Genomic DNA, 25,402 nt, shown 5'->3' with positions numbered 1-25,402 from the left:
CTCAACGGCTGTACGTGTGCTGTCTGACGTCTCGACGGCAGGACGGAGCACGGGAGAGCCGACCGTCGCTTTACAACTGTTGCGATAGCAAGTCGCAAGCGATCGGGCGTCTCTACGGCCGCAAGGAGGATGAGACTGCTAAACGCAGGTGTCCAACCGCGGAGACGGTCGATCGGCTAAATGCGAATAGTGTGGTGTAAAACACTCGGCGAAAGCCGACTCCGCGTCGACTGGTTTGGGGAGACCCTAAACCTAAATGTATAATGAAACGTTCACCATCATATTTAAGTAAAACAATGATGCTTTTTTTCTGTTATTCAACTTTTTGTTAAGGACAAATTTAACTGTCTACAATCATGGACACCCTATAATACTTAATTAACAAAGATAAAACCTCTCTAACCGTTATGAATTATGACAGCACTTTGATTATGAAGAAAATAAAATGTCACATTTGAGTGGGATACGATTTTTCTAAAGTTACCAGACTCCGGTGATATTACATTTGTCACTTGTCATGGATAAATAAAACAAAGAAAGTGAGCATGTCGTAAATAAATCAAAACGTAAATTGTATTAACAGAAAAAAAATATTAACGTTAATATCACAAACAGTTTCTTATCTTACTGCATGCTCAGGTCTCCTGAATCATCATTTATTATTACAATCTTCATATCGTAATAAATAACAACCATCCACTATTATGAGATTATCCAACATTTTATTATATACAAGTCTAAGGATACTTAAGTGGTGACAATAATACAATACTAGAGACACAACACAAAGAGCAATGCAGGCGCAAAGTGCCACTTTACGTAACTACATCGTTAAGCGAAATATGTCTAGTAATTTCGATGTTCTACGTATGTCTATTGTGAGATGTTATTTCGTTTTATTGTATAGAAAATGGTTTACTATTTATTAGAGGTAACATGATATGTACCCGTGGTAACAAACATTGTGTAAGATATTTTAGGAGTTTTACTCAGTAAATTTGTAGTGATTTCCATTTAAGTAATTTTAATCCGATCCAGAAACTGACGAGCATAGTATACAGGGGTTAAAAGTAAACCAAGTGGAATGAAGGTACCCAGCCTACCTATGTCAAAATCGCTGCAAGTGAAAATCCATGATTGCTGCCTGCTCCTCCGGAAATTAGGTGTCACAATATGTAAATGTATACGTGTACATGTGTGCCTTATACATTTTTATAACGTTTATTAGCCAATGCATGTTAAAAGATGATGTCTTCATTATTTTTTTCATAAATTCTGAGTTAATACATTGCAAAAACTTTCTGTTCTTGCACGCGATCACGATATCGCCGTCTGGTAGACTTTCCGCATTATAGCAATCAATATTGTGGTCATTGCCTGCGCCAAAAGTTATATCACAGGTTTTAGCACCAGAATAATGAAAAGAGATAGTATTTTTTGGCACACTTCTTAGAGCAACATGTTGTATTGTTCAAATCGGTTTGGAGGCCAATTCGTTTGGTGATATTAGTTTGAAGAGTATTAGCTTTTGTCCAAAATGATGGGATTTTAATTTTTTTATTAAAAGTTATCTGATATTTTGACTGCCTCTACATGTTGCTGAGTATTTGATATATATTTACATATTAGATAGTCACGCAGCTCATTTTAAAAACTTCTCTACCATTGATAGAGTCAGATCAAGATAAGTTGGCAGCAATTTTGATAGCCTGTGCAAGTGTCATCATTTCATATAAATTTGACGTTTAAAATAACACTTTCTCTGTCTGGGCTGTCAAAATTGCTGCCAAATTATCTTGGTCTGACTCTAAGTGTGAGACGTTTTTGTAATTATCCTTTCAGTTTGAAGACTAATAAAAACCATTAATTGAATGTAGGCGGATGTATCTTGGAATACTAAATTACGTTACGTGGGTAGATATAATTTTTCAGGCGATCTAAAAAAAGTCTTATAAGAAAACAAGGACAAAGATTGATGGGAAGAGACTTTGTTTATAAAAAATAATTTTGTATCAAGTAGAAACCCTGCGAACTTTGTTTTTAAGTAAGGCTTTTTGGAGATGATATTTTTCCTGACACTGTATACAGGAACATCGAAGTTTTTCACTTTTCTCAATATTGGTGTTTAAACTTATGTAAAATTGTTTGTGTGAAATGTAAAAGTAATCTTTAACTCTGAAACTTTTATATAATATGTCAGGGACGGTTCTATGTATATTCTACTTCAGGTGGCAACGAAGTTTACGCATGTATACTTTTTTTTATTTAAACACTTAAAAATTACACAGAATCGCAAATATTTACAAGGGGAATGATGAATTGATGATGTTTCATCTTAAACATATAGTATTTTTTAGTAAGGCAAGTGTTTGAAGGCGAACGGTTCGTTGACTTCACGGTGGGAGTCTAACGGCTTGAATCCATAGGTTCATAATAGGTCAATGTCTGATTCTAATTTTAATATACTTACGTCAAAAATTAGCGCGGCCGCGTAATAAATGAATAAAACATCATCCTCACCTGTAAAGGTTCCAAGCATATGCTGCACTCGGCGAAGCGCGCGAGCACCTCGTCGCAGTTCGGGCATGCGCACTGCGCCGCGTGGCCCTCATCTGTTGACTCCAAGGCAGCCGGCTCCACGATTGGGAGGGGCTTGTCTGAAAGTAAGAAAATAAAATAGAAAAATCTCAATATCCTTAATATTTTCATTGAAAGACCAATTCACTTAGGGCCACTTGCAGGATCCCACTAAATCGGGGTTAACCCGTTAAACCGTTAACCCAGTGTCAAAATTGAACTGGTAACCATGGTAACTCCAGGTTTTACCGATTACTCTCTCTATAGGCTTTTACAGGCCAATTCATCATCATCATCATGTCATTCAAATATCGCGCATTTCCCATTTATACTATCGTGAGACATACTAACATTTAACTAATTTTAAGGTATACACTTACGTGTTACGGTAGTGTATACGGTTTAAACATGTGGCGTGAGTGACTAAAAGCACGTGAGTTTAAACCGTACAGTTAGTTAAATCGTGCTTTTCGCTCGTACTTTTATTGGAACGGGCGAGACGCACGATTACTAAATGATAAACAGTGAAACTTGGTTAAGTAGGACCTGCATAAGTGAGAAACCTCCGTAGCTGGGACTCATGGTGCGGTCCCGACACTTTACCACTGAATTACCTCTGTTAGTGAGCCAACCTCTATAACTGAGATATTACCTCTGTTAGTGAGCCAACCTATAGAGGTACTGAGATTAGTATTTTGGATTTTATAGTCACATTTACCTCTTTAATTGAGACAAAGAGTGTATTTTAAATATTCTAATGTCAATGCACATTCGAATTAGCATATTACTCGACTAACAGATGTCTAAAATAATTTTAAAACACGTCGAAAAGAGTTCATAAACAACTACTGAACTAATGCTTTGTAATCTTGGCAAGTATTTACTATCAAGATGTTTAATAAACTAAATACATATAAGTAACTCGGTTAGGTATGTACATAGGTATACTAGTGTGCTAATGCAGAGCTAAATTCGATTTTATGTACGAGTAATAAAGAGTATTCGTACATATAAAATAGCCGTGATATGTATAAAAAATGTCAAAATTAAATATAATAGCTGCCCGTTTTAAATACGAATATTAATATACGAATATATCTTTTTTATACATACAAGTTATAAATAAAAAAAACAGAGGCATTACTATAACTAAGTAGCTCAAATCTAAAATAGGCCCTTGAGGCATTGTACCAAGGGTGCTGCTAGCATTTCCACGTTGTACTCGTATCGCAATACTGATACGTTGTGCGAGGAAGCCGCCAACTCTTCGGTCACCAGTTACATCAAACAGACGCTTCGCGATTTCTAACATTGATTAAATAATTCATTCATTTATTTTATTCGTGATAAACTTAAATTGCATACAATAGTATTAAATGATAAAAAAACATAACCAGTCATTTGTTTCTATTTTAATGGATAATATAATACTTCCTTATGAAAAAATGAGTCGATAATTCCCAAATTCTGTGAAAATTGTATACTTATAACCTGTATTAATGTTTCCGAGTAAACCTTCCTAATTTCGTTGGTGCCTGTGGAATTTATAAATTATGCTGATGGGTTCATCAGCATATAGGGTATATTAGGTTTAATATACTCTAATTTTCCTTAATTTCATTCCTCGGCTCACATCAACAAAGGTCAGTTTAACAAAGGCCTCTCGAATTGGCAGTTTTTTTTTAATTTTGGTTTCAGTTCAACGTGGAAATAAAAGAATTTACTCATTTTGGGATCTGGATTTCAGTTTTTAACGGAGCTCCCGGAGTTTGTCATTGTTAGTGGAATATTTTGCCAATATACTCATTGTATTTTTTGTGATAATATGTACATATATGTCAATATTGTTCATGTAAACGTAAAGTGTACGAATTGTAAATAAAACTAAATATCGTGTGCATTTTCAAGCACGTCCTGATTTGATCAATATCTATATATTAATAAATTGTTTGTGTGTGTAAAACTTTTTAACAAATACCATCATTTACGTTCAAGTATAATCATTTAATTCATAAATATTTAAATAGTAACGTCATTACCTTATTACATTTTGTTATATGCGACGTTAACGCAGAAATGTAAAGTCAGTCGATACAAATTATCAGGCATGCATACTTGCATAATTAATGTTTTATTACTTTAGAATGCGACATGATGAGTTCTACGTGTTTACGTACCTTTGTTCTCCGGTAGAAAATCTGCCGGATCAAATTCAACAAACTTCATTTTGATTATTTCAATAACTTATTTTACAATAATGTATGACTAATGCCGACTAGTGTACCCGCTTTGAGTTCTCGAGCCAAACTAACACTTCAAAAAGATCCAATGACTCAAAATTAGCACTGACTCACTAAAATTATCTAAATAATTATTTATTTGGATAAGAATACAAATATGTCACGCATATCTCAACGCTTGAGGAAGGAATGACTGAAACTTACTGATATCAGTTCTTTTTATAGCAGCAGTGATAGTAATAATAGATTCTATTTGTTATGCTGTTATATTTCGAAGCCAGAAATGTGTGTGTGTGTGTGTGTGTGTGTGTGTGTGTGTTGTTGTTAGCCGTTCATCCAATACGCAGTTCGTCCAAATCGCATTTCTTCATTCGCCTACAACGCACTCCGTCCATAATATGCATGATGCATCCATTTCGCGATTCGTCAATACGCAGTTCGTCTAAATCGCGATTCGTCAATACCAAGTTCATCCATTTCGCGATTTGTCATTACGTAGTTCGCCCATTACGCGTTGTATCTATTACCTGCGCAGTTAATTAACTAACGGGTTAATTATGAAACGCACTTTAGCGTAGATTCATGATGAATCTATGAGAATACACCGTACATTATAGGTATTGCCTGAAATAAACAGTTTGAATTTAATTGAATTATGCATCTCAAGCAAGTATACTATACAATTACCAATGCCACATGCCGTAATTATTTTACAAGCTTTTATTTACTTTCACCTGACCGTTGTCCGTTTGTAATCAAATCTTGCAAGTTAAATTTGACCCACTTCCCGGTTTCCGATGTAGCTGAAAATTTGCATACATATGTAAGTCGGGTGACAATGCAATATTATGGTACCATCGAGATGATCTGATGATGGAGACAGGAGGTGGCCATAGGAACTCTGTGATAAAACAACGTAACCTACTTAATTGTGTTTGGGGTTTTTAGAATTGTCTCGATGAGTATTAGTTACTTGTGGAAAGAATAGTAAGCGATAAAAGCTTGTACCAAAAATGAAATTTTGGACAAAAACGTATTTATATTACAAGCTTTTATTTACTTTCACCTGAACGTTGTCTGTTTGTAATCAAATCTTGCAAGTTAAATTGGATCCACTTGCCGGTTTCCGATCGAGCTGAAAATTTGCATACATAGGTATGTAAGTCGGGTGTCAATGCATTATTATGGTACCATCGAGCTGATCTGATGATGGAGACAAGAGGTGGACATATTAACTCTGTCCACCTCCTGTGTCTGTGTTTGGGGTTTTTAGAATTTGCTCGATGAGTATTACTTGCCTGTGGAAAGAAAAGTACAGTCGGCGATAAAAGCTTGTATCAAAATAGAAATTTGTATTATACATACTCTAAATGTAATTTCGTTGTATCACGTACTTTATGATCTAATGTTTGCAATTTTATCTACACAATTATTGTTACGAGTATATATCGCTATCTAGTTCATTATCAGTACTTTGAAATGCTTTTACAAGTGCCCTGACGTAGATAAAAGTAATAATGTTATGTCACGTTTTCCTATACCTATGTCGTAACTGGTTTCGAAGATCACGTGGAAGCTAATAGTACAATTTTATTACAAGATATGACGAGATTTGCTTGTAGATATCGTTATACGAATAACCTGTCAACGCGCCCTTATGGCAAGCGACAAGGTGGTACGTTTTGCCGGCTGCGGACACATTTCATCTAGCTTCTGCCCGCGACTTCGTCTGTGTGGCATGATGATGATGATTGACAAAAAATATCCTACGTCCTTTGTTGGGTCTAACTATCTTCCTACCAAATTTCATCTTAATCGGTTCAGCGGTTTAAGCGTGAAGAGGTAACAGACAGACAGAGAGATTATTACATTCGCGTTTACAGTATATAGGTAGTATATATTTGAGTACTTATTACAAAATCTCTACAAGCCAGAGGTTGTCTGATTGAGATCGTTGTTTAGCGATAAGCCCACCTGTTGTTTATCTGTAAGTACTTTTATTATCTTTGCAGTATACATATTTGTGTTATTTATAGACGAGGTAGTGATTATTATATTGTGCAGCACAAGCTTTGTTTTTCCGGTAATATAATGTTTTTATATTTCCGACTCCTATACGAAGATGGTCAGACGACCTTTTCTAGGTCGCCGGACGGAAGCAGTTAGATAAAGAAGATTTTTCCTACTTGTACCTAGAATCAATTATGAGCTACCTATATGAGAACGATTGATATAATGCCTATTGTTAATTTCCCGTATGCATATGATATGTGGTACAAAATCTTCTTGTAAACAACCTTGTTTTTCTGTCGGAATCATTACGTTATTCATGGTCTTATTGCTATCTTGCTTTTAAATGATCAAGTTCATTGCTATCGCTGTATTTATATGTTACCTATAGTTAAAATTGAAGTGTGGTCATAAAAATGGGTACGTACATTAAGGCTTGTTTGCTTAATCGGTTTTTATCCATTTTTGCTATTTGTACAGAATTTTCTTACAATTATTGCCGCCGCGTATTATCGCTATGCATATATGAATAACCGCGCTTATTAAAGAAATCAAATTCATACCTACTACAAATTTAATGTTTTCACTAAAATTAATTTTGAATAATCAGTGAAACTAGTTTTCACCAAGTGCAAACTAATTTAGACTGAAAAATCCTAGTTAAAACTAGTTTTCTCCGAGGCCTTACGGAAAACTAGTTATAATTAGTGAAAACGCGTTTTCACTGAGTTCATACGGAAAATTATTTTTAACTAGGAAAACGCGTTTTCACTAAAAACGGGTTTTTACTGTGACATATATAACAAAGCAGCTATTGAATTGTTTTTTAAAGGGCCCGTACTTTTCATGCCGTTGACGCAAAAATGACGTAATTTAACATACAGGCAGTTTTTTTTACAACACTACAAATTTACATAAATTACTTTGACGCGTAGAAAAATAAATACTTTTTACGTGAAATACGCTGTTAAAATACAAAAATATGTATTATTTAATACATCAATAATTTATTAATTCGTCGAGTGATAATAAGATGAAAGTCAGTTATAGGTTTCTGTACTGATTATCAAGTATATGTATCAGCTAACCAAAGAGGTTAACAAATTATTAATTATTACGAAAATACTAATTAGAATCATACTCTATGTAGCGTGACGTCATTTTTCTGTCAACGGCATGAAATGTACGGGCTCTGTTTTTTAGTTATACATATACGAAAAAACTTGGCCTTGAGATGGATGTGTGAAGTGACGAGAAAGGATCGGATTAAGAATGAGTACATAAGGGGAAGTTTGAAAGTAGCACCGGTAGCGGAGAAGATAAGGAGTGGTAGGTTAGCGTGGTATGGGTATTTAATGAAGAGGGATGAATGCACTACAGGCAAAAGAATGTTAGGAATGAATGTTGATGGACGTAGAGCGGATGGTAGACCTAAAAAACGATGGATGGATTGTGTGAAAGAGGATATGAGAAAGAAAGGAGTGAGTGCTGAGGTGACGAAAGATAGAGGAGAACAGAAGAGAAGAACATGTTGTGCCGACCCCACATAACGTGGGATAAGGGCAAGAGGAAGAAGAAGACTTGACCTAATACGAAAGAAAATAAAGGTGAAGAATAATATAATATAATGCATAACTAGACCACATTGAATTAGGAACATACAATTTAAATACCACTTATTTTTTTCTAGTTTGCGCAAAGTCACATGATACACAAGCATCACATTATATTACGTCATCTAACGCAACTATCACAATTAACAACGATACCGTGGCGTTATAAGTGTTATAACACACCTGACGCAATTCTTAGAGAAAGGTTTTAAGGCTAAGCTAACGGTCTGCAGTTCAGGGTTGATGTTAACGTTGCTTACAGATATTCTCTTCTTTCAATCAAGAATAAAGTGAGACCTTTAGAATCTATATCTGAAAATGTTTTTGGTAAGAATAGGCACAGTGGAATGTCATCTTGTTCCAAAAAGTTTAGAAATATGCGAATGCCATGTTTTTGGAACCTAGAGCTGCCTACACTTGCAATTTAACATCCTAGAGGTTTTTAGAGAGGCAATTGAATTCCCAAGGTTCAAGGGGTTTTCCATAGCGGCATATAATCGCGCCCGAATCTGGAGTAGCTCAACTGGCAAAATCAACTAACATAATGCGTAATTCAGCAGGTCCTCTAAGGGAGATTGGAACCATTTCATATTGGAATGATGTCAAATCCATGTTAGATCATTATCATATTATATTGTTGGAATTGGCCTGTTAGTAAGTGTACATTTTCCGCCCTGATAAAGTTGTCAACAGCGTCAACAACCAACACACTTATGATGTCCATAGGTTACTACGGGCCCTACTTGTTTTCTACCGTCATTGTATCCGTATTTAAAAAAAAACTAGTACCTTACGCGTCACCGGAGATCACGTACGATTGGTTCAACATAGCAAAAGATCAAAGCGCATTTGCGTTGGCGAATACGCAGATAGCGACCCAAAATCAGAAGGACATAACTTTGCATAAGCTCCGTACGCTTAACGTCGTTTTTCTTAAGGGCGTTAGAACCTATTTCTCTGGCCTTCGAGAAGTTAGTGTTATAGCGTGAGCTAGGGATTGTGGTGGATAGTAAACGGTTTCGACGGAACCTGTTTTGCAGTGCAAAGGATAATTTTCTAAATTGCAAAATTATTAGTTATTTCGATGGAAAATAGGTTAGACATGGGGATTATTCACTGAAAAAAATAAATAGCCCAACTGGTTTTGTAACTTTACTAAATAACTAAACTACGGTTATAAGAAAATAAACTTTGCATAAAACAAAACTTATTTTGTAGTGTATAATAAATACCTGAACACTGATAGCCAAACACGGTTTTGTAACATATAACACATAGTTCGCAAGTCCCAATTTTTGTGTAAACAGTAACCAAAATGTTTGTTACAGTTATGCAAACATTTCTTTCAGTGTTATCATGACAACTTTGACTGAAAGTTCCCTTTTTCTCAAACTAGGTATAATATACAAGCTTCTTTATGATGTCGAAGTATAATATAGGTCCACAATGTATCTTCTAATGTACAGCGAGCTGTAAAATTGCATTAACACATTATAAACGGAATTCAGTCATATTGGCCATAAGATACTTTTGCAGATGTGTGCGCCTACCTCATAGATTGAAGTCTTATCAATATATCTAATACAAAAATATCAACCTTTAGGTTAAATATGGACAGCAAATAAGGGCAGCCATTAGCGTCATGCTAAGTTGGCAACTATTTTGATAGGCCAGCCTGTGGAACTGTGAAAGTGTAAACGTCATAATTTCATAGAATTTAGGCGCTTAAAATAACACTTGCACTCTCTGGGCTGCTAAAATTGCTGCCAAGTTATCTTGGTCTGACTCTCTGACTGTTAGGTAAATTCGAAGGCGCACTGACTTCAAACCGAGTACTTTCGCGCGTTCATTTCGCTCAGAATTTCCGCACAAGTGTAAGTATCCAGCTGAGGGCCTAGGCCTAACCAAGATGCCAATCACTTGCGCAACTATAATGAAACGCTTTCTGTCTCTCTACCACTCTTCCATATTAGTGCGATAGAAACAGATAGCGTTTCGTTTCTCTGCGAACGATTATTACCTTGGCTAGGCACCCTGATATGATGTCTGTGTACGTTCGAATTGGCTCGCGTACCTACTCGATTAATATTTCCATCAATAGATCCAGTTCGACCGGATCTTATGCGTAATGAAAACACGTGAGTTCGTTTTTGATTGCCTTGTTAACTAGTGTTAAGTGCAAAAAGATTAAGTTAATATGGACGTCAACTGTACACGTGTATTTTTTTTGAGATTAGTATTATTATGACATAATATTTTTATGACATTAATATTAATTTTAATGCTGTGTTCTGTGCTACAATACAGTAAAGCTATTTTAGATTGGGCAGATTTATTGAAGTAATGATCTATATCATCGTTCTAACTGAACAAAAGATTCATTTAAAAATACGCTCCATACGTACCGTAGGTGTCCATAGGCTACGGTGACTGCTTACCATCAGGCGGGCTGTATGTTTGTTGTGTAGTATTAAACAATGCTGATGTACTTAGATGGCGCCTTCGGCAGCGTATATGTTTTCAAAAGTAGTCGTTTGGCAATTCAGTTAACACAAATGCATTCTTCAGCTGTCAAACTCAGGACTTAGTACATAATACAACCAAGGGCATTAAATGCAGGACTCGATTCAACTCGCTAAATTGAGCTACTTTTACTATGGGTACTTTTTGGCTATTCTATTTCTGATCAGCCAAATTGTATGAAAAAGCCAAAAAGTCTTTCGTGATTTCGGGGTTGGTCCCATAATAAAAGTATCAGTGTAGCGAGTAAAAAAGATCCCTGCATTTAAAACAAAGTGGTTCTAGTCCACGTTCAACTGTCAAGGTTCTTCGTTACATCATGTTTGAACCAATCTGTTTACGCCATCATTTACCAACATATTAGTTCCGGTGGTAAACTCGTGGAACTAAATATCTGCTTACTAATTCATCAACTAGTTCATCAGTGGCGACTCACAGACATGCAAATGTAAATTTGTACAAATTTATTTAAAAATGTTGATTTGACGTTTTAAAATTGGCATTATCGATGTTGCTAGAAAACGTAACGAATCGCGAACGGTGTTGTAAAATAATGCAGTGTGGAAGATTAAATTGAAGGTCAAGGTTTTGAATCGGCGAAAATATTGTTGTTTTGTTTTCGTTTGACGGTTACAACATTTGTTTTTTTTTAATAGTGCAGACTTGATCAATGAAAATTTCACGTAACATAAGGACGTAAGAGGATTTATCAGCTAAGCCCGTTCTCAGATTTGAGTATTTTAAGTAAATAAATATATCTGTCTCGCTGACGGGGACGGCTCCTAAAATTAGTGCGATAAGGACAACTATAGGTAAGGTGAAAAATCCTGCGTCTGAAATCTCAGCAATCGAGGTTTAGAAGGTCCAGAACTTAACCAATTGTACCAAAATTTTGGGAATTGAATTATTATTATCGTATGGCTTTGTTGGAAAAATAAAATACAGATCAAGTTTACAAAAGTAACATTAAACTCATAGTTTAAGGTCTAAGTTTGATAGCCATTCCCTGGCATCCGCAGTTATCGCGTGCCGTTTCTATTCTATTCTATTCCTTCACGATGTGCGTGGTTGTCTGGTCTGGCGCGCCACAGTCGCAGTTTGGTGAGGACTTATAGCCCCATTTATGGAGATGGAATGAGAAAGAAATTATCTGTGACTGACTGTTTTGATTTTTGCGTTTTTTTACCGATTTTGTATGCTAGGCGTTTGTTTCCAGCGCATTTATTTGGCCGTTTTAGCGCTATTTGAAGTAGCCTAGTTTAGTTCTTATAAAAACAAAAATATAAAAAAAATACAAAACGTGTACAGACAAAAGATACTGGTAATATTGAACTCATATTAAAAAAAAACATGAGATGTGTCCCGCCGAGTTTCTTGCCGGTCCATATTGGGATACCCACCTCCAATTGAGGGGGGATTTAAATCTTATCGAGTCAGAGGTGTAGGGTTAGAGCCGGTGTAGCTTTATTTGACGTTCATAAACGCATTGTAATATGCCTACTTGAATAATAAACTATCTTTATCTTTATCATGTAGGGCCAAAATCCAGAGTATAAAATGTCGAGAACGTTTATATGGATAAATTACTAATGTATCCTCTTATATAACTAATCAATAAAAGACGTTAACGCTATTTTGTACTCAGCGTATTTAATTTTTACAATTAAACCATTACTCAAAACGCTAAAATATTTTAACGTGATGGTAGCCTTATTGTTTCGTTAAAAATCGTGATATCGTTTTTCGGCGCTGTCAGTTTCAGCTAAAGCGTTGACCTAGAAACGGAACCGGTTTAGAGTTACAGGTTTATTAGGATGAAACGTAATAGGCGCGGTCAGTTATATGGGACATACAATATATATGAACTAATGCTACAACTACGTATGCTACTAGCAAAAAAAATAATAGAGGAAAACGATATAAAAACTAAGAAGAAAAATAAGAGAGGTATGGGCATTGTGAATATCATCTCGCTTTGTGTGGTAGGGTACAGCACAGCGGATGTCATTCCAGATCTAGAGCAGATCCCAACTGGGGAAGTACCTCCACCTTATAGAAAACCGCAGCCAAATAACACAAGACCCTACTCATAGTGTTGTGTTAACTCCTCTGGAGTTGCAGGCGTACGGAGACTGCTTACCATCAGGCGGGCCTTATGCTTGTTTGCCACCGACGTAGTATATAAAAAAAATTCAACACATTGGAAATTTTATGTCGTTTCGATGTCCTTGAAGGAGACCGTAAAATACCTATAGTAGATATAGATGTTGCACCACCCAATTCACAAAATATTAATGATTGCGGATGTGTATTTAATATGATAACCGCGTTGCCACGACATATAATATATGGCTTACAATATATATGATATTTTATTGAATTAATGTTACTTTTATTTTCATGGTACTTCATTTCACTTTGTTCCCTCATATATTTTGAATAAATAAAAATTACAACTTTTGACTAATTTCTAGATACATTTCGGCTGTCTCACATTTTTTACAGCCTATTTATATGATGGGGTGGTTACGTAACATGTAGGTCTTATACTTCCTATCCATTCTATGCTGCATTCAGGTCCGGAGATTGCATTAGGTTGGGACATAGACTAGCCAGCAATTTGATATTTACTTTGCATGGGCGTAAACTCCGGTAGTGTCGTTTTGATGTCGCAAGGAATTAATGTAATAGACGTTGGTCAAACACATCCTAATAACATAATGTAAAATCTGTTTGTTACTCAATCATGCAAACGCAATCCAGCGGATTTGGGTGATATTTTGTACACCGATAGGTTGGAACTTGGATGAGTATGGAGTATATTTTTTAGACTGGAAAACATCTTCTACTTGGGGTAGGAGTATTTCTAAGGAGAAATTAGGGTAAAAGTCGCAAAATATGCTACACGGTATTGGAACAATGCTTATAAGATGTCACAGTCTTTGGTTGGAGAAATGTCACTTTTGACATTAAAAAGATCGATATCGGGTCGCTGGGACATCTTTAAACCATTGTTCGAATACGACCGAGAGTCCGTCTAAGCTGACTCTGAACGACTTGAACAGACAAAAGTGTGGGAGTCATTAAAAACGTCATATTTTCATAAAAAAGATTTTCAATGACAAGGTAAGACACAGTTGGTGGTCTGATTCTAGTTCAGGTATTTTTTGCCGCATAACAATAACTCGCGTGTAAAAGTTATCTTTAATGTCGAGTGGACAACCGTTATAACCAACATTGCGGAGTAATAAGCTTGGTATAATTTAATAATCTTGCGGATACAGCACCAGGTGTTCTGGTTTAGTACTCTAGCTAGAGTAAAATATACCTAAAAGAAAATAAAACTTATTGTTGAGAATGTTTTTGTATGGACACTGTTTTGTAATTTAAGTTCTTTCGTAACTTTCTATGTTTATTACACTATTTAATATAAAACGGATACTAATACCATATTTGTGACTGTCCGTCCGTTTTTTATAAAACCATAAAATATAGTGGTATATCAAATTGCATTCAGCAATAATTCACATACTTTGTCTATAAATTAAAAGGTTATTTTCCAAAGGCTATCGAGTTCAATTAAACTCAATGAATAACCAAGTCACGAAGGATATTGCATCGGAATCCACGTCTTACTCACAACACCGGTAACGGTCACATTTATCGAGAAACACCCACTAATGATGTCACGCGTGACGTCACACGACGACGAGATATCACAGCGCCAAATTAAGTCACACAAGTAAATACAGATAAAATAATATCAGATGAGGAATTTCCTGAGATTGATATGACGAATTGTTGACACGGGGATGACTCGATAGGCAAATTTGTGAAATTAATGAGTAATTTGTTTGATGTAGGTCATTTATGACTAAGATCAGAATTTCCTTGAATACTTTTGTCTCGTGTTGTTTGCGCTGTTTATAAAATATTTGACAAGTAAGCAATCAAATATTTATGCAACGGGTACATTTGTATTTTGGTTTTGTATTATAAATGTTTTTAATTCCTTAACGAAAGAATAAAAAATATTAAAAGAAATTTTGACATCAGAAGGTACAGTCAGCGTCAAATACTTCGTAGCAGTCAAAGTAGCCAAATAGTTCGGTACACCATATATTTAGTATGGTGTACCGAACTATTTGGCCACTTTGACTGCTACGAAGTATTTGACGCTGACTGTACATACTGGATATAGCTATGTAAATATAGCTAGTGATATGCATGGTAGGTTTGTTTTGTTACTCTAACTTTTGTTTGTACCTAGAAGATCATGTATACCAATATATAACTAGTGACAATGCGAGCTGTAGATCTCGCGATAAGATTCATAAGCTGAAAAATGATAAAATAAAACATACAAACCTTCTTTGTTGAGACATTATCCCAGCGAACTTACAATGGTCTTAAGTGTCATTGACCCTACTGGCACTTAAGTCCTTTATGCGAATGTCTTTTTAAACATTCTATCTAACTATCGAACCTGCTCACAACGAGAATCGGTTGAGAAATGCGACCTGTAGAGGACATCCGGATATAAGAAAGCATTTTTGCCCAAGCTGAATCGCTAACGCTCAGTCAATAATGATGGTGTAGGCACATGAATGCAAGGAAAGAAGAACAAATTGCTATGATACTTTTATACCTCTATTACCAGTTTGACAAGTCATGATTGAGTTGCGTGGTTTGCAGCAATGACACACTTTTGAATGAAACTATGTTTTCATGTAACGCGTAGATGCAAAGTATCTACTCATAGATGCATGTCATTGTACCTCGTATTCTTCATTGAATTTCACAAGATGTTAATGCACTTCTAATGTGGACAGCACACATTGCGCAAGAGATAAAATACGAAGGATGAAAGTTTATTATCCTCCGATAAGATTTATAGAGGCGTCAATGATACCAGCAAACTCTGTTTTTGTGTACAACTAAATAATTAAAATTACGAGTATGGGTTAGCAGTGAGCTGCAATTACATTCATAAAGTGGGTATGTATTTTTGCAGTTGTGTGTACCTCTGGTTTGCTTTTGTGATTTTAAGTTGCCTAAGTAGGATTTACATAATCCTTACCTGAGACTATAAAACAGAACTATGAAACAACTAGTACAATTCTATGTTAAATTGCTTTTTGCATTTGCTTGCTAAACAACGATATGTTTCCAAGGGCCTGTTGTACTATATCCAAGTAATGTATTGAATAGCTAATTAACAAATAAATGAACTGCCAGATAAAACTTCCTTAAGTTGTAAAGGTATTTTATTACTTACCTCTTCATCATTATACAACACGTTTATTTTTTAATATTGAATATTGAAACACCGTTCTTAAGAAGTTGTCTGAATGGAACGGAACGGAACGGAACGGAATAGCTGCCGAAACGCCTGTCAAAGCAGAGGCGTTTTTCTTACTGCAAGAATGTTTTAATTTTCCAAAGGCAACATTCGATATTGTTTTTATACAATTTAAATATACGATACACAAATAATCGTAAATAACGATACTTAAGTAATAATAGTATAATATTTTATATTTACAATTGTTTTTGTCTTATAGAACATGCATAAAAAAGTACTTGTTGTTTTTCTTATTTTTTCGCAACTGTATTAAAAAAGACGTGTGGCACTCGGGGACTGCCGCGGTAAAGCTATTGCATAGCATTTTGTATCAACTTATGCAATTATAATTATTTATTTATTTTATTTATGCAGTATTTCTTTTTCTTTGATATTAATACCACCATAACCAACCACCAGTAAACCAGTATAACGATATGATCTCAGTTGATAGGGATCTCGAGGTTTCACTTCTGATGGTTTTTCGGAAAAGACAAGTACGCTTGACAAGAGATAATGTAAACACTGGTAATTCGTAGTTACTCCTGGTATTTATATATTCCAATCGTTCACCGAGCGCACGACTCAAGATAACCAATATAAAAGTGTGAACCTTGTTTATTCATAGTTACGATACGTATACGGATTCACTTATATTGGACAAGTTGTAAGTCATGGGAATAAGCGCCTTCGCCTGTTTTAGAGTGAGGGAACTAGCACGAAAAACTGACTTATAAACTCGACGCCAAAGCGGCAAACGCTTTCTAATTCAAAAGTTATAATGTGTTGACGGACTTGCCTTGTAGACGGTCTTGCCCACAGTGACCTTATATTAAAATAAAAACCGGTTACATTCTATAGTTTCAAGGAATAGGAGCACATGATTTAAAAAGTTGCATTATTTATAAAAAAAATTGCTGACTCGGGCATGCATGCACTGCATGAAGCGGGCATGCCTACTTGACACTCGGATAAACGTGTTTCTCACATGGGTAATGCATTATTTAGCTGTCGCGCTCACTCAATAACAAGGAAATTTTTAATTTTATTTAGAAAAAATATGTTTTCAAATGTTATAATAGTACTTACGAATGAAAAGTGATACCGTGAGCTTTGTTTTTGTGCTTGGAGCTATTGAAGCACTGGAAAAAGGCGCAACACGGCATTCTTTGGCAATATTTTATCGAATTTGATGACAATGTTGACACTTCAGCGTCACCCATACGACTAATTCAATATAGGTCCCGGAACCTATATTTTGTGGCTCACGATCGACCGCCTGGTACCTCATCTACCCCTATTACGTACATCAATGATACATACAGATTACACATGATTACAATGATATAAACAGCTGCTTATGTATTTGTCCGATTTCGGAGCAGCTCATCTCGATTCGTGCGAGTTTCGTAGAGTAGTACCATAGAAATAGGATAGTATAGAACGACTGTCAAACTTCAAAAGTGTGACCAAAAATGAAATGCAAGTGTGTGCGTAAATTGTCTATGTGCGAACAAAAATAGTGATGTCATGTTACAACATATTAATAATCTATCGATGTTTAACTGCTTTATCGACTACTTTTTCAAATGTGTTTGTTTTTATAAAAAATGTAATAGGTATGAGTATTATTACTACTATTAGACCTTATTAGCGCCTTTAATACCTTTAATTTTCTTTTACAGCGGACGCATAGTAAATAACAATACTGATAGTGATAACCGAGGCTACAGTTACAGTCGTTTCAGTCAGCATCAAAATGGTCAAATATATAGGTACACATGTGTCACAATGGTCAAATATATATTGTTACTTATTTTACAGTACATATGGAGCTACTTTACCGCACTAGTGCGATAATTAGCACATTACGTAACTATATCGAACATTTTAAGGGCCATATGTATTGTAATACATTTGCGAATAGTTAATTCGAAACTCGTGTCGACTTAAAATCGTATCGCCACTCATTGCGATTTTTTATTTTTCTCACCTGGTTTGGTGTTCTGGGACGTTTACTTACTTACTACTTACTCCGTTGGCTCAGCGACCCAAAATGAGACTTGGCCTCCGACACAAGACAGCGCCACTTTTCTCGGTCCTGTGCGACCTCTCGCCAATTGTCGACTCGAAGCTCGCGCAGATCCGCCTCCACCATGTCGCTCCAGCGATACCTAGGGCGTCCGATAGGACGTCCTGCTAGGCGACCCAGGTACGCTCTTTTTACGTTTTTTCGTTTTTACTTGACTAAATTACTAACGTAGTCCGATCAAGCATTATGGAACCCGGCGCTGTCGGTAAAGCAGGTGACTCGCGTTGATAAAGCAGGTTTCTGTCGTATGCGGGCGTGAGTGGTGTAACATGTGCAATGTCGTTAACACAAACACATGCTAAGTGTTAACAGTAGGCGCAAATAGTTGACTTACCAAAGAAAATTTGAAATTCGCGCCTTTTCCGCCTGACAAGTTGGGTTGGGTGTGTATACGCTGTCTTGTGTTTCCTTGTGTTAGCGGCAAAGCCGTGGAAAAGTGGTTAAAATGTAAGTAATGTGTTGGAAAGTGAAGTTTAAATTTATCGCTGAACATGTGCATCTTCAAAAAAGGTATTATAACAATCGTTATTATTTTACGTCGGTTATAAAGGTTAATATCTTAATGATGTCTTGTGAACAACTAATTCCATACCTACTAATATACCGACAAGTTATCGATACAGTCATATGAACATTTTGTCAAGCCCTAGCGTAAAGTAACAGTTTAGGTTTTTACACAAAATATTCTAAATTATTGACTAATATCATGAAATATTAACACACAATTGAAGAAAAACTTATAATGAACTGTATAAATTGGCTTTTTACACTTTTTATGCTGTTAATTTGATATAATATCGTTACGAAAATTTCGCTACGATTATCATAATTACCTGTGAAATGAGTATTTCCCTGGGTTTTTTGGCCCTGAAACACAACAATCCGGCACACAACATGACACCATCTTCACTAAATTACTTACTTAATATTTATTTTTGATTTTGATTCTCGTATATTTTTAACGTTAAAAAATACGGCAATATGATTTTGGCCGCCTCGGCCGCCTTCGAATTCAAAAAATGGTTACGTTTTCTCATATGTAGTCTGCCTCTTTCACACTCGTGGCTTGTTCATATACGTGATGGCTTCCCTTTCGCACACTTCATCTGTCTGTCAAGCGAAGCGTATGACAAGTCTCTGAGTAGTACAATACGTCTAATCGCACGCACACAACGCCGTGTCGAAGACTGCCGAACTGAAACGACGTTAGACGAAGTGGGGAGCGTGAGGTTTTTTCGTTACGGAATTTCTGGATTCGGTCCCCGCGCTCAAGGCCCGCGATAGAAGCTATGCAATAGCTTAAAAACGTCGTTCGATACACGTGCGGAAATGTCATTCTTCACTCGTCCCGAGTCTTGTCACTCGCCTACGGCTCGTGGCAAGATATCTAGGTACTCGTGAAGTAATGACATACTTTCCGCACTAGCATCGAAATGTACTATTATATACCAGTTAAACTTATTTGAATATTGTGAAACGCCAACGATGACTATTCGTCAAATGAGGGGCAAATAGCTTATTCAGGACTTTACTTGGACATTGTGTAACAGGCTCTTCCTTAAAGAAAAAAAACATTATTCGCCAAAAGATTTTTATGGCAATTTTGTCAACAATATATCAATTTGAATGAAACTCATTAAATATGCATACAATGTTTGTATACGCGTGAGTCGCGTGACTGAGAGAATTCCTCTACGTCCACACAATAGCCATTGTTCAACGTCAAACGTATCAATGTGAGACATAAAAAGTTGCACTGTTGACAAAATTACTTGTATGTGGCTGTCGTAAGCAACGATTGTAAATAACTTTGTATCATTGCATATTAACACAGACATGTGAGGAATCTCAGATTTTATATGCATATTACACCTTTGACTGTAGCACTCTGCAAACATATGTATGTTCACAATCATGTGACTTAATTCGTTAACTTATTAATAAAAATGTAACAAATAGAGCCGTTATTTTTGCTGCCAACGGCACTGCTGCGTTACCTCGGTGTCATGGTTGGTTTAAAAAATTAAAAAAAATGGTAAATAAATAAAGAATCTTACTTTTTTTTTATACTACATTAGTGGCAAACAAGTATACGGCCCATGTAACAGTATCCGTAGCCTATGTGCGCCTGCAACTCCAGAGGAAAATCTTTCGTAAAATCTTTCTAGACCCTACTCATAGTGTTGTGTTCCTGCCGATAAGTAAGGTTGCCAGAGCTCAACGAGGGGGGGGCGGGTTTAGGGTCGGCAACGCGCATGTAACTCCTCTGGAGTTGCAGGCGTACATAGCCTACGGAGACTGCTTAGTGCTTACCATCAGGCGGGCCGTATGCTTCTTTGCCACCGACGTAGTATAAAAAAAAATGCTGTGTGAAAAATTGTATTTTGAATATTCTTACTCTAGAGTGCCGTTGGAAAGTTTTCGAAATTGCAAAATATCCACTTGGAAAAATTTAGCGAACTAGCACATTCACATCATGTCATAATAGGTTTTGTCTTGTCTACACATTTAGGTACTTATATTCGCCAATGATCGCCGAAAACACCGACTAAAAAACGTTTATCATCGCTTTTGGTGTAAATTTTATATTGTAGCCAATTCAAGTTTTTACGAATCACTAAGCTGGACATGGCATTGGAATCAATAGCGCAATAGATTAAATTTCACCGATTCTATGCGGTGTAAGCCAAATTAAAACCACAAACCAATTCTCGTTGTACTAGATTCGGAAACTGATTGTAATTAAATGGATTTATTGGCTATTGTAAATATACTGTGTTATTGAAATGTACAGTTAATTACTTAATTAATTTATTACGCCTTAGTCAATTAGTGGCTCGGCTCAGGGTCAGGACCGCTTCGTCAACAATACTATTTCGACACCTTCTATCTATTATATTCTATTCACCTTCTTAATTTGTCATTATTGTCATATGATCCACTGTTCTGATTCGTCAACATTCTTATATCGTCATTCCACATTCCTATATGATCCACAGTGCTAACTCGTCCACTTTCCTCTTTGGTCCACAGTTCTGATATTGGTGGAGGTCGAAATGATTGGTCAACAAAACTTTTCAGTTGGAAAAAAGTAATGCAAAAGTATTTTAGTTTTAAGTATAGAAGGAAGTCATGATAATGGATTGTACAATAATGTTGATGAGCTGGAACTCAATATAGAAATGTACTTAGACGATCTGGGACTGGTAATGTAGATAAGTTAGGAATTAAATATTATTTTATATATAATTAATTTTAACGTTTTTATTTAACAATGTAGTCAAATTATTAAACATGCTATTTCATTAGTGTATAATAATTGTTACGAGTATTGTAGTTCTTAGGTTTGATATGTGAAGAAAGAGATGTGTTATTCCAATTACAATTTGTTAACTCCTGTAATAAATTAATTATTATAGTTAGGAATTGTATGCTGACGACATGGCATTGTAAAGGATTTAAAAAGGGGACAAAATAGGAACGCGGACGAAGCGGTCTAAGCCAGTGGCTTTACTAAATATTTGTTAGATAAGTCCGTTTACGATTTGTGTTGAAGTCGATCGAATATTAGTTGCCACTTCTTAATTTTATCCATAAGACTATCCAAATACAGTGTCAATAAATTTATTACTTATTTTTAATTTTTTTTATTCTACGGCTATTTTGACATTTTCGCTAAGAGACAAAAAAGTTTAAAATTATGGTTGTAATATTCAACGGCGATGAAAAATATTTCGGCGTTAGGAAATTAATAGTCCTCCAAGGAATACCTAGATGGAATATTTTTGTCAGTTTTTCATGTCATTTAAATCATGGGTCAATCTCGATTCAGTACCTACATTTTATTTAACTACCTACTATTGATTAATTGTTTAATTACCTTCGATTTCGACATTTTCTCCACTGGAAGAGTCTGACGAATCATCTTCCATCTTCTTCTCTGTGACTATCGTCACACTGTTTTCCCCACAGTCATTGTGCTGTCTTTTTTCTGTCACCGAATGGAACTGTGGACAAGAAATTATAAAATTTACAAATGCTACATATCTACAGCTATTCATTTCGTCAATTTAATAAAATGCGAGAAACAGAATTTGGTTTTAACCGGTCCGGCGAACCACGCTCACATTGATAATAAAAGTGCACACTTATAGTTTGTTACTAAAACACACACGTTTGTTACACACGCACCAATTCAAATGAAGACGTACCAGAGCTGAAACGTGATAAATAAACTACATAGGTACTAAGGGTTTTTTTACTCTTTAACACACACAGTAGCAGATGGCAGTTATTAAATACTAAAGTCGACCCACAAACACAATTATCCCCGCTTTAGGTACTTACTTATAAAATAAGAATTGTTTTCTAGTATTTTCTGCAAGAGAATCTACTACCATCATTTAAAAACGAATAAGAACATTTTGCTTTGAATAATATTTCAATAATTTATATGACCCTAGTTACCTATTTATGTTTCTAATATGTGTCTAATATTGTGCAAAACATTTCAGATACATAACAATATTATGTGAAAATAAGAGAAACTAATAACTAATAATTGGTTTAATTTTATATAAATATTTATAAGACAAAGCTAATCAAACTTTAGTTCCATTGTTTTATGTTTGTGACGTTACTGCTTTATATGATTTATGATAGTTACTACACAGAATAATGTATCAAACTTATTTACAAATTACCTACTAAATTAAATCTAGATTATGATTGATAGATGTTTTAAAGGTATACTTGGTTTACTACTTTAATACCCTGCTCATTAGTATAGTTTATGGAATATATAATTTAGGATTATTGCAATTAGGTATAATTTTAAATGTATAAGAACATCTGTCAGTCACAAACTTCGAGTAAACGTAACCAACTTGTGATTCTATTTGGACATCCCTTAAAGACTGCTTTTTCTAGTAAACTAACATATTAGTTCAAGCGAGAGGCGCTGTGATGTGAAGGATTTCATAAAATGAATTTTAATAGATCAATTTTTTTTTAGTCATTTGTGCTTTGGAGCTTTCCACAAAAAGTATACTTTGTCGGGGACGTAACGCGTATGGCAGCTACTTTACTAACCTGTAGAAATCTGTATTACATAGATAGATAAAATACTCTTTATATGCACACCTCAGTAAAAAGATACAAGAAAATAAACAAATGATTAAATGTAGAGGCAGACAACAGGCGCTCTTATTACTAAAGAGCGATCTCATCTAGACAACCTTGCCTTGCTTGCTTACATACCGTTGAATTTAAAGCTCAGTGATCAAACATCATCATACCTTATATCGGCTTATTAGCTTTGTTGGGAGTTAAGAATAAATTTAAAAGTGGAAAAAATACTGCCTTGTCCTGAACTCACGGCTTCTGGATCGATACTCCAGCGCTCTACCAACTGAGCCACCAAGACTTCATCCATAGGCAGCAAATCTTTCCACCATATGGGCCCTAGCGACATCTATCTTAAACGGCTGCCGGAGTTCGACTTTATATTGGAAAATCACCCGTTTCGATGTGCTGCCCATACTAATCGTTCCATCGTTCGCAGACTTTCTGCTTGTTAAAAATTAATTTATTAGAAGTATTCAAAATAGCGTCACGTACCGGACACTTTTCTTGAATGCCCCTTTTTCTGAAACTATTTATTCTTTGAACTGTTCAATAAAGAGTATTCTCTTCATAAACATGAAGGCCTTAAGATTATAATTTACATCTATGTATTCTAAGTAGCGCAAGAAGTGCAACATTGTCATCTACGTTAACGGGTGTTTTGCCTCTCAGCTGCATCAGTTATGAAAGGTGCGTTTGCGCAACACACTGCAGATCTAGGCTTTTGCAACTGCGATTAGTTGACGTAATACTGCATGTACCTACTACTGTATCTTTGCCATAGATTGATCTTATACATGAGAAGATATTGGTCGAGATAGTGGTTATCCTAAGGGTTGTAGCCGAGATGACGACAAACGCTGTCGGAATGTAAATACCGGGATGCCAACGAACAGTCACGTGTTAATTTCATATACAAATACGTATAATAATATCATCGATAAATTCTTTAATTTTTAATGGACGTTCATTTTAAACTGAAATAGATATCATACATTAAATAAAAAGTGACCAAAACACACAAATCAAAACTTTTATTTTGTTTTATGATATAGGCAAACGAGCAGATGATGGCAATTACAATGAATTGCCTGATGGTAAGTAATTATAGTCGCCCATGGACACCTGCAACACCAGAGTGGTTGCAAGTGCGTTGCCGGAATTTAAGTGGGAATACGCTGTTTTCTTAAAGGTTTGAAGGTCATATCTGTCCAGAAATATCACGGGCGACTGCAGTTCATTCCACAGTTTAGCTATCCGTGGCAGGATTTTTTTGGAGAAACGCACAGTTGAGGACTGCCAACCATCTAAGTGGAAAATGATGAAAATGTTCTTTGTATGAAATAGTGTCAATTGGTTAGAGGTCGCCCGTGCTTAAACTAGGAAGTTCGTGTTTCGTAGTCCATATCTACCCTATTCACTCTGACAACAAACGACTGACAGAGATAAAGACAGAAAGGCACGTCGAAAAAGGGGTTCGTATTTATTTTGTGCTTTGACAGGCACAACATAGTCCCTAAGCATAGCCCTAAGTAATAGAAGACCAGCAGGTAATTGAATACTGATCAAGGGCAGTAACTCTACGTCCATGAGGTTCCAGAGCGCACAAGTTGTTTCGCAGAAGTCGCGAAGCGTGTGGTTGACGTAACTGGTGACCGAAGAGCTGGCGGCTTCCTCGCACAACGTATCAGTATTGCGATACAACGAGGAAATGCCGCCAGCATCCTTGGCCTATTAGTTGTAGGCTAGTTATAGTAATCCTCTGTATATTGCTATGGTAATTAAAATATTTCTTATTGTACTATCTCGCAAGTCAATAAATATTTAGAAAAATATTGTAACTATTTCTGCAATTGTAATAAAAATAAACATAATATTTCCT

The 25,402-nt window shown here is 35.7% G+C and overlaps 3 protein-coding genes across 7 annotated transcripts in view; 1 reads left to right on the top strand and 2 right to left on the bottom strand.

Annotated features, from left to right (window-relative positions):
* The window catches only part of LOC133523759 (adenylate cyclase type 2-like), a 302,517-nt gene that overhangs the window by 165,453 nt on the left and 111,662 nt on the right, over positions 1–25,402 (top strand). The gene's annotated exons all lie outside the window — the stretch shown is intronic.
* LOC133523760 (pre-mRNA-splicing factor ATP-dependent RNA helicase PRP16) overlaps positions 1–25,402 on the bottom strand; it is a 454,093-nt gene that overhangs the window by 343,139 nt on the left and 85,552 nt on the right. The gene's annotated exons all lie outside the window — the stretch shown is intronic.
* LOC133523766 (probable E3 ubiquitin-protein ligase sinah) overlaps positions 1–25,402 on the bottom strand; it is a 71,605-nt gene that overhangs the window by 12,611 nt on the left and 33,592 nt on the right. For 2 of the 3 annotated variants that reach the window (XM_061859495.1, XM_061859494.1), the window contains exons 2-3: positions 22,277–22,403; positions 2,521–2,657 (exon numbers count right to left, since the gene is read on the bottom strand). In XM_061859495.1, coding sequence (XP_061715479.1) covers positions 2,521–2,657; positions 22,277–22,403 — 264 coding nt within the window. Of the gene's footprint in view, positions 1–2,520; positions 2,658–4,754; positions 5,004–22,276; positions 22,404–25,402 lie in introns of those variants that run through there. The other variant, XM_061859496.1, reaches the window with a different exon arrangement.

The sequence above is a fragment of the Cydia pomonella genome, chromosome 12 (assembly GCF_033807575.1).
Source record: "Cydia pomonella isolate Wapato2018A chromosome 12, ilCydPomo1, whole genome shotgun sequence".
Taxonomy (NCBI): Eukaryota; Metazoa; Arthropoda; class Insecta; order Lepidoptera; family Tortricidae; genus Cydia; species Cydia pomonella.
The sequence above is the reverse complement of the archived record's forward strand: the minus strand, read 5'-3'. Positions and strand labels throughout refer to the sequence as shown.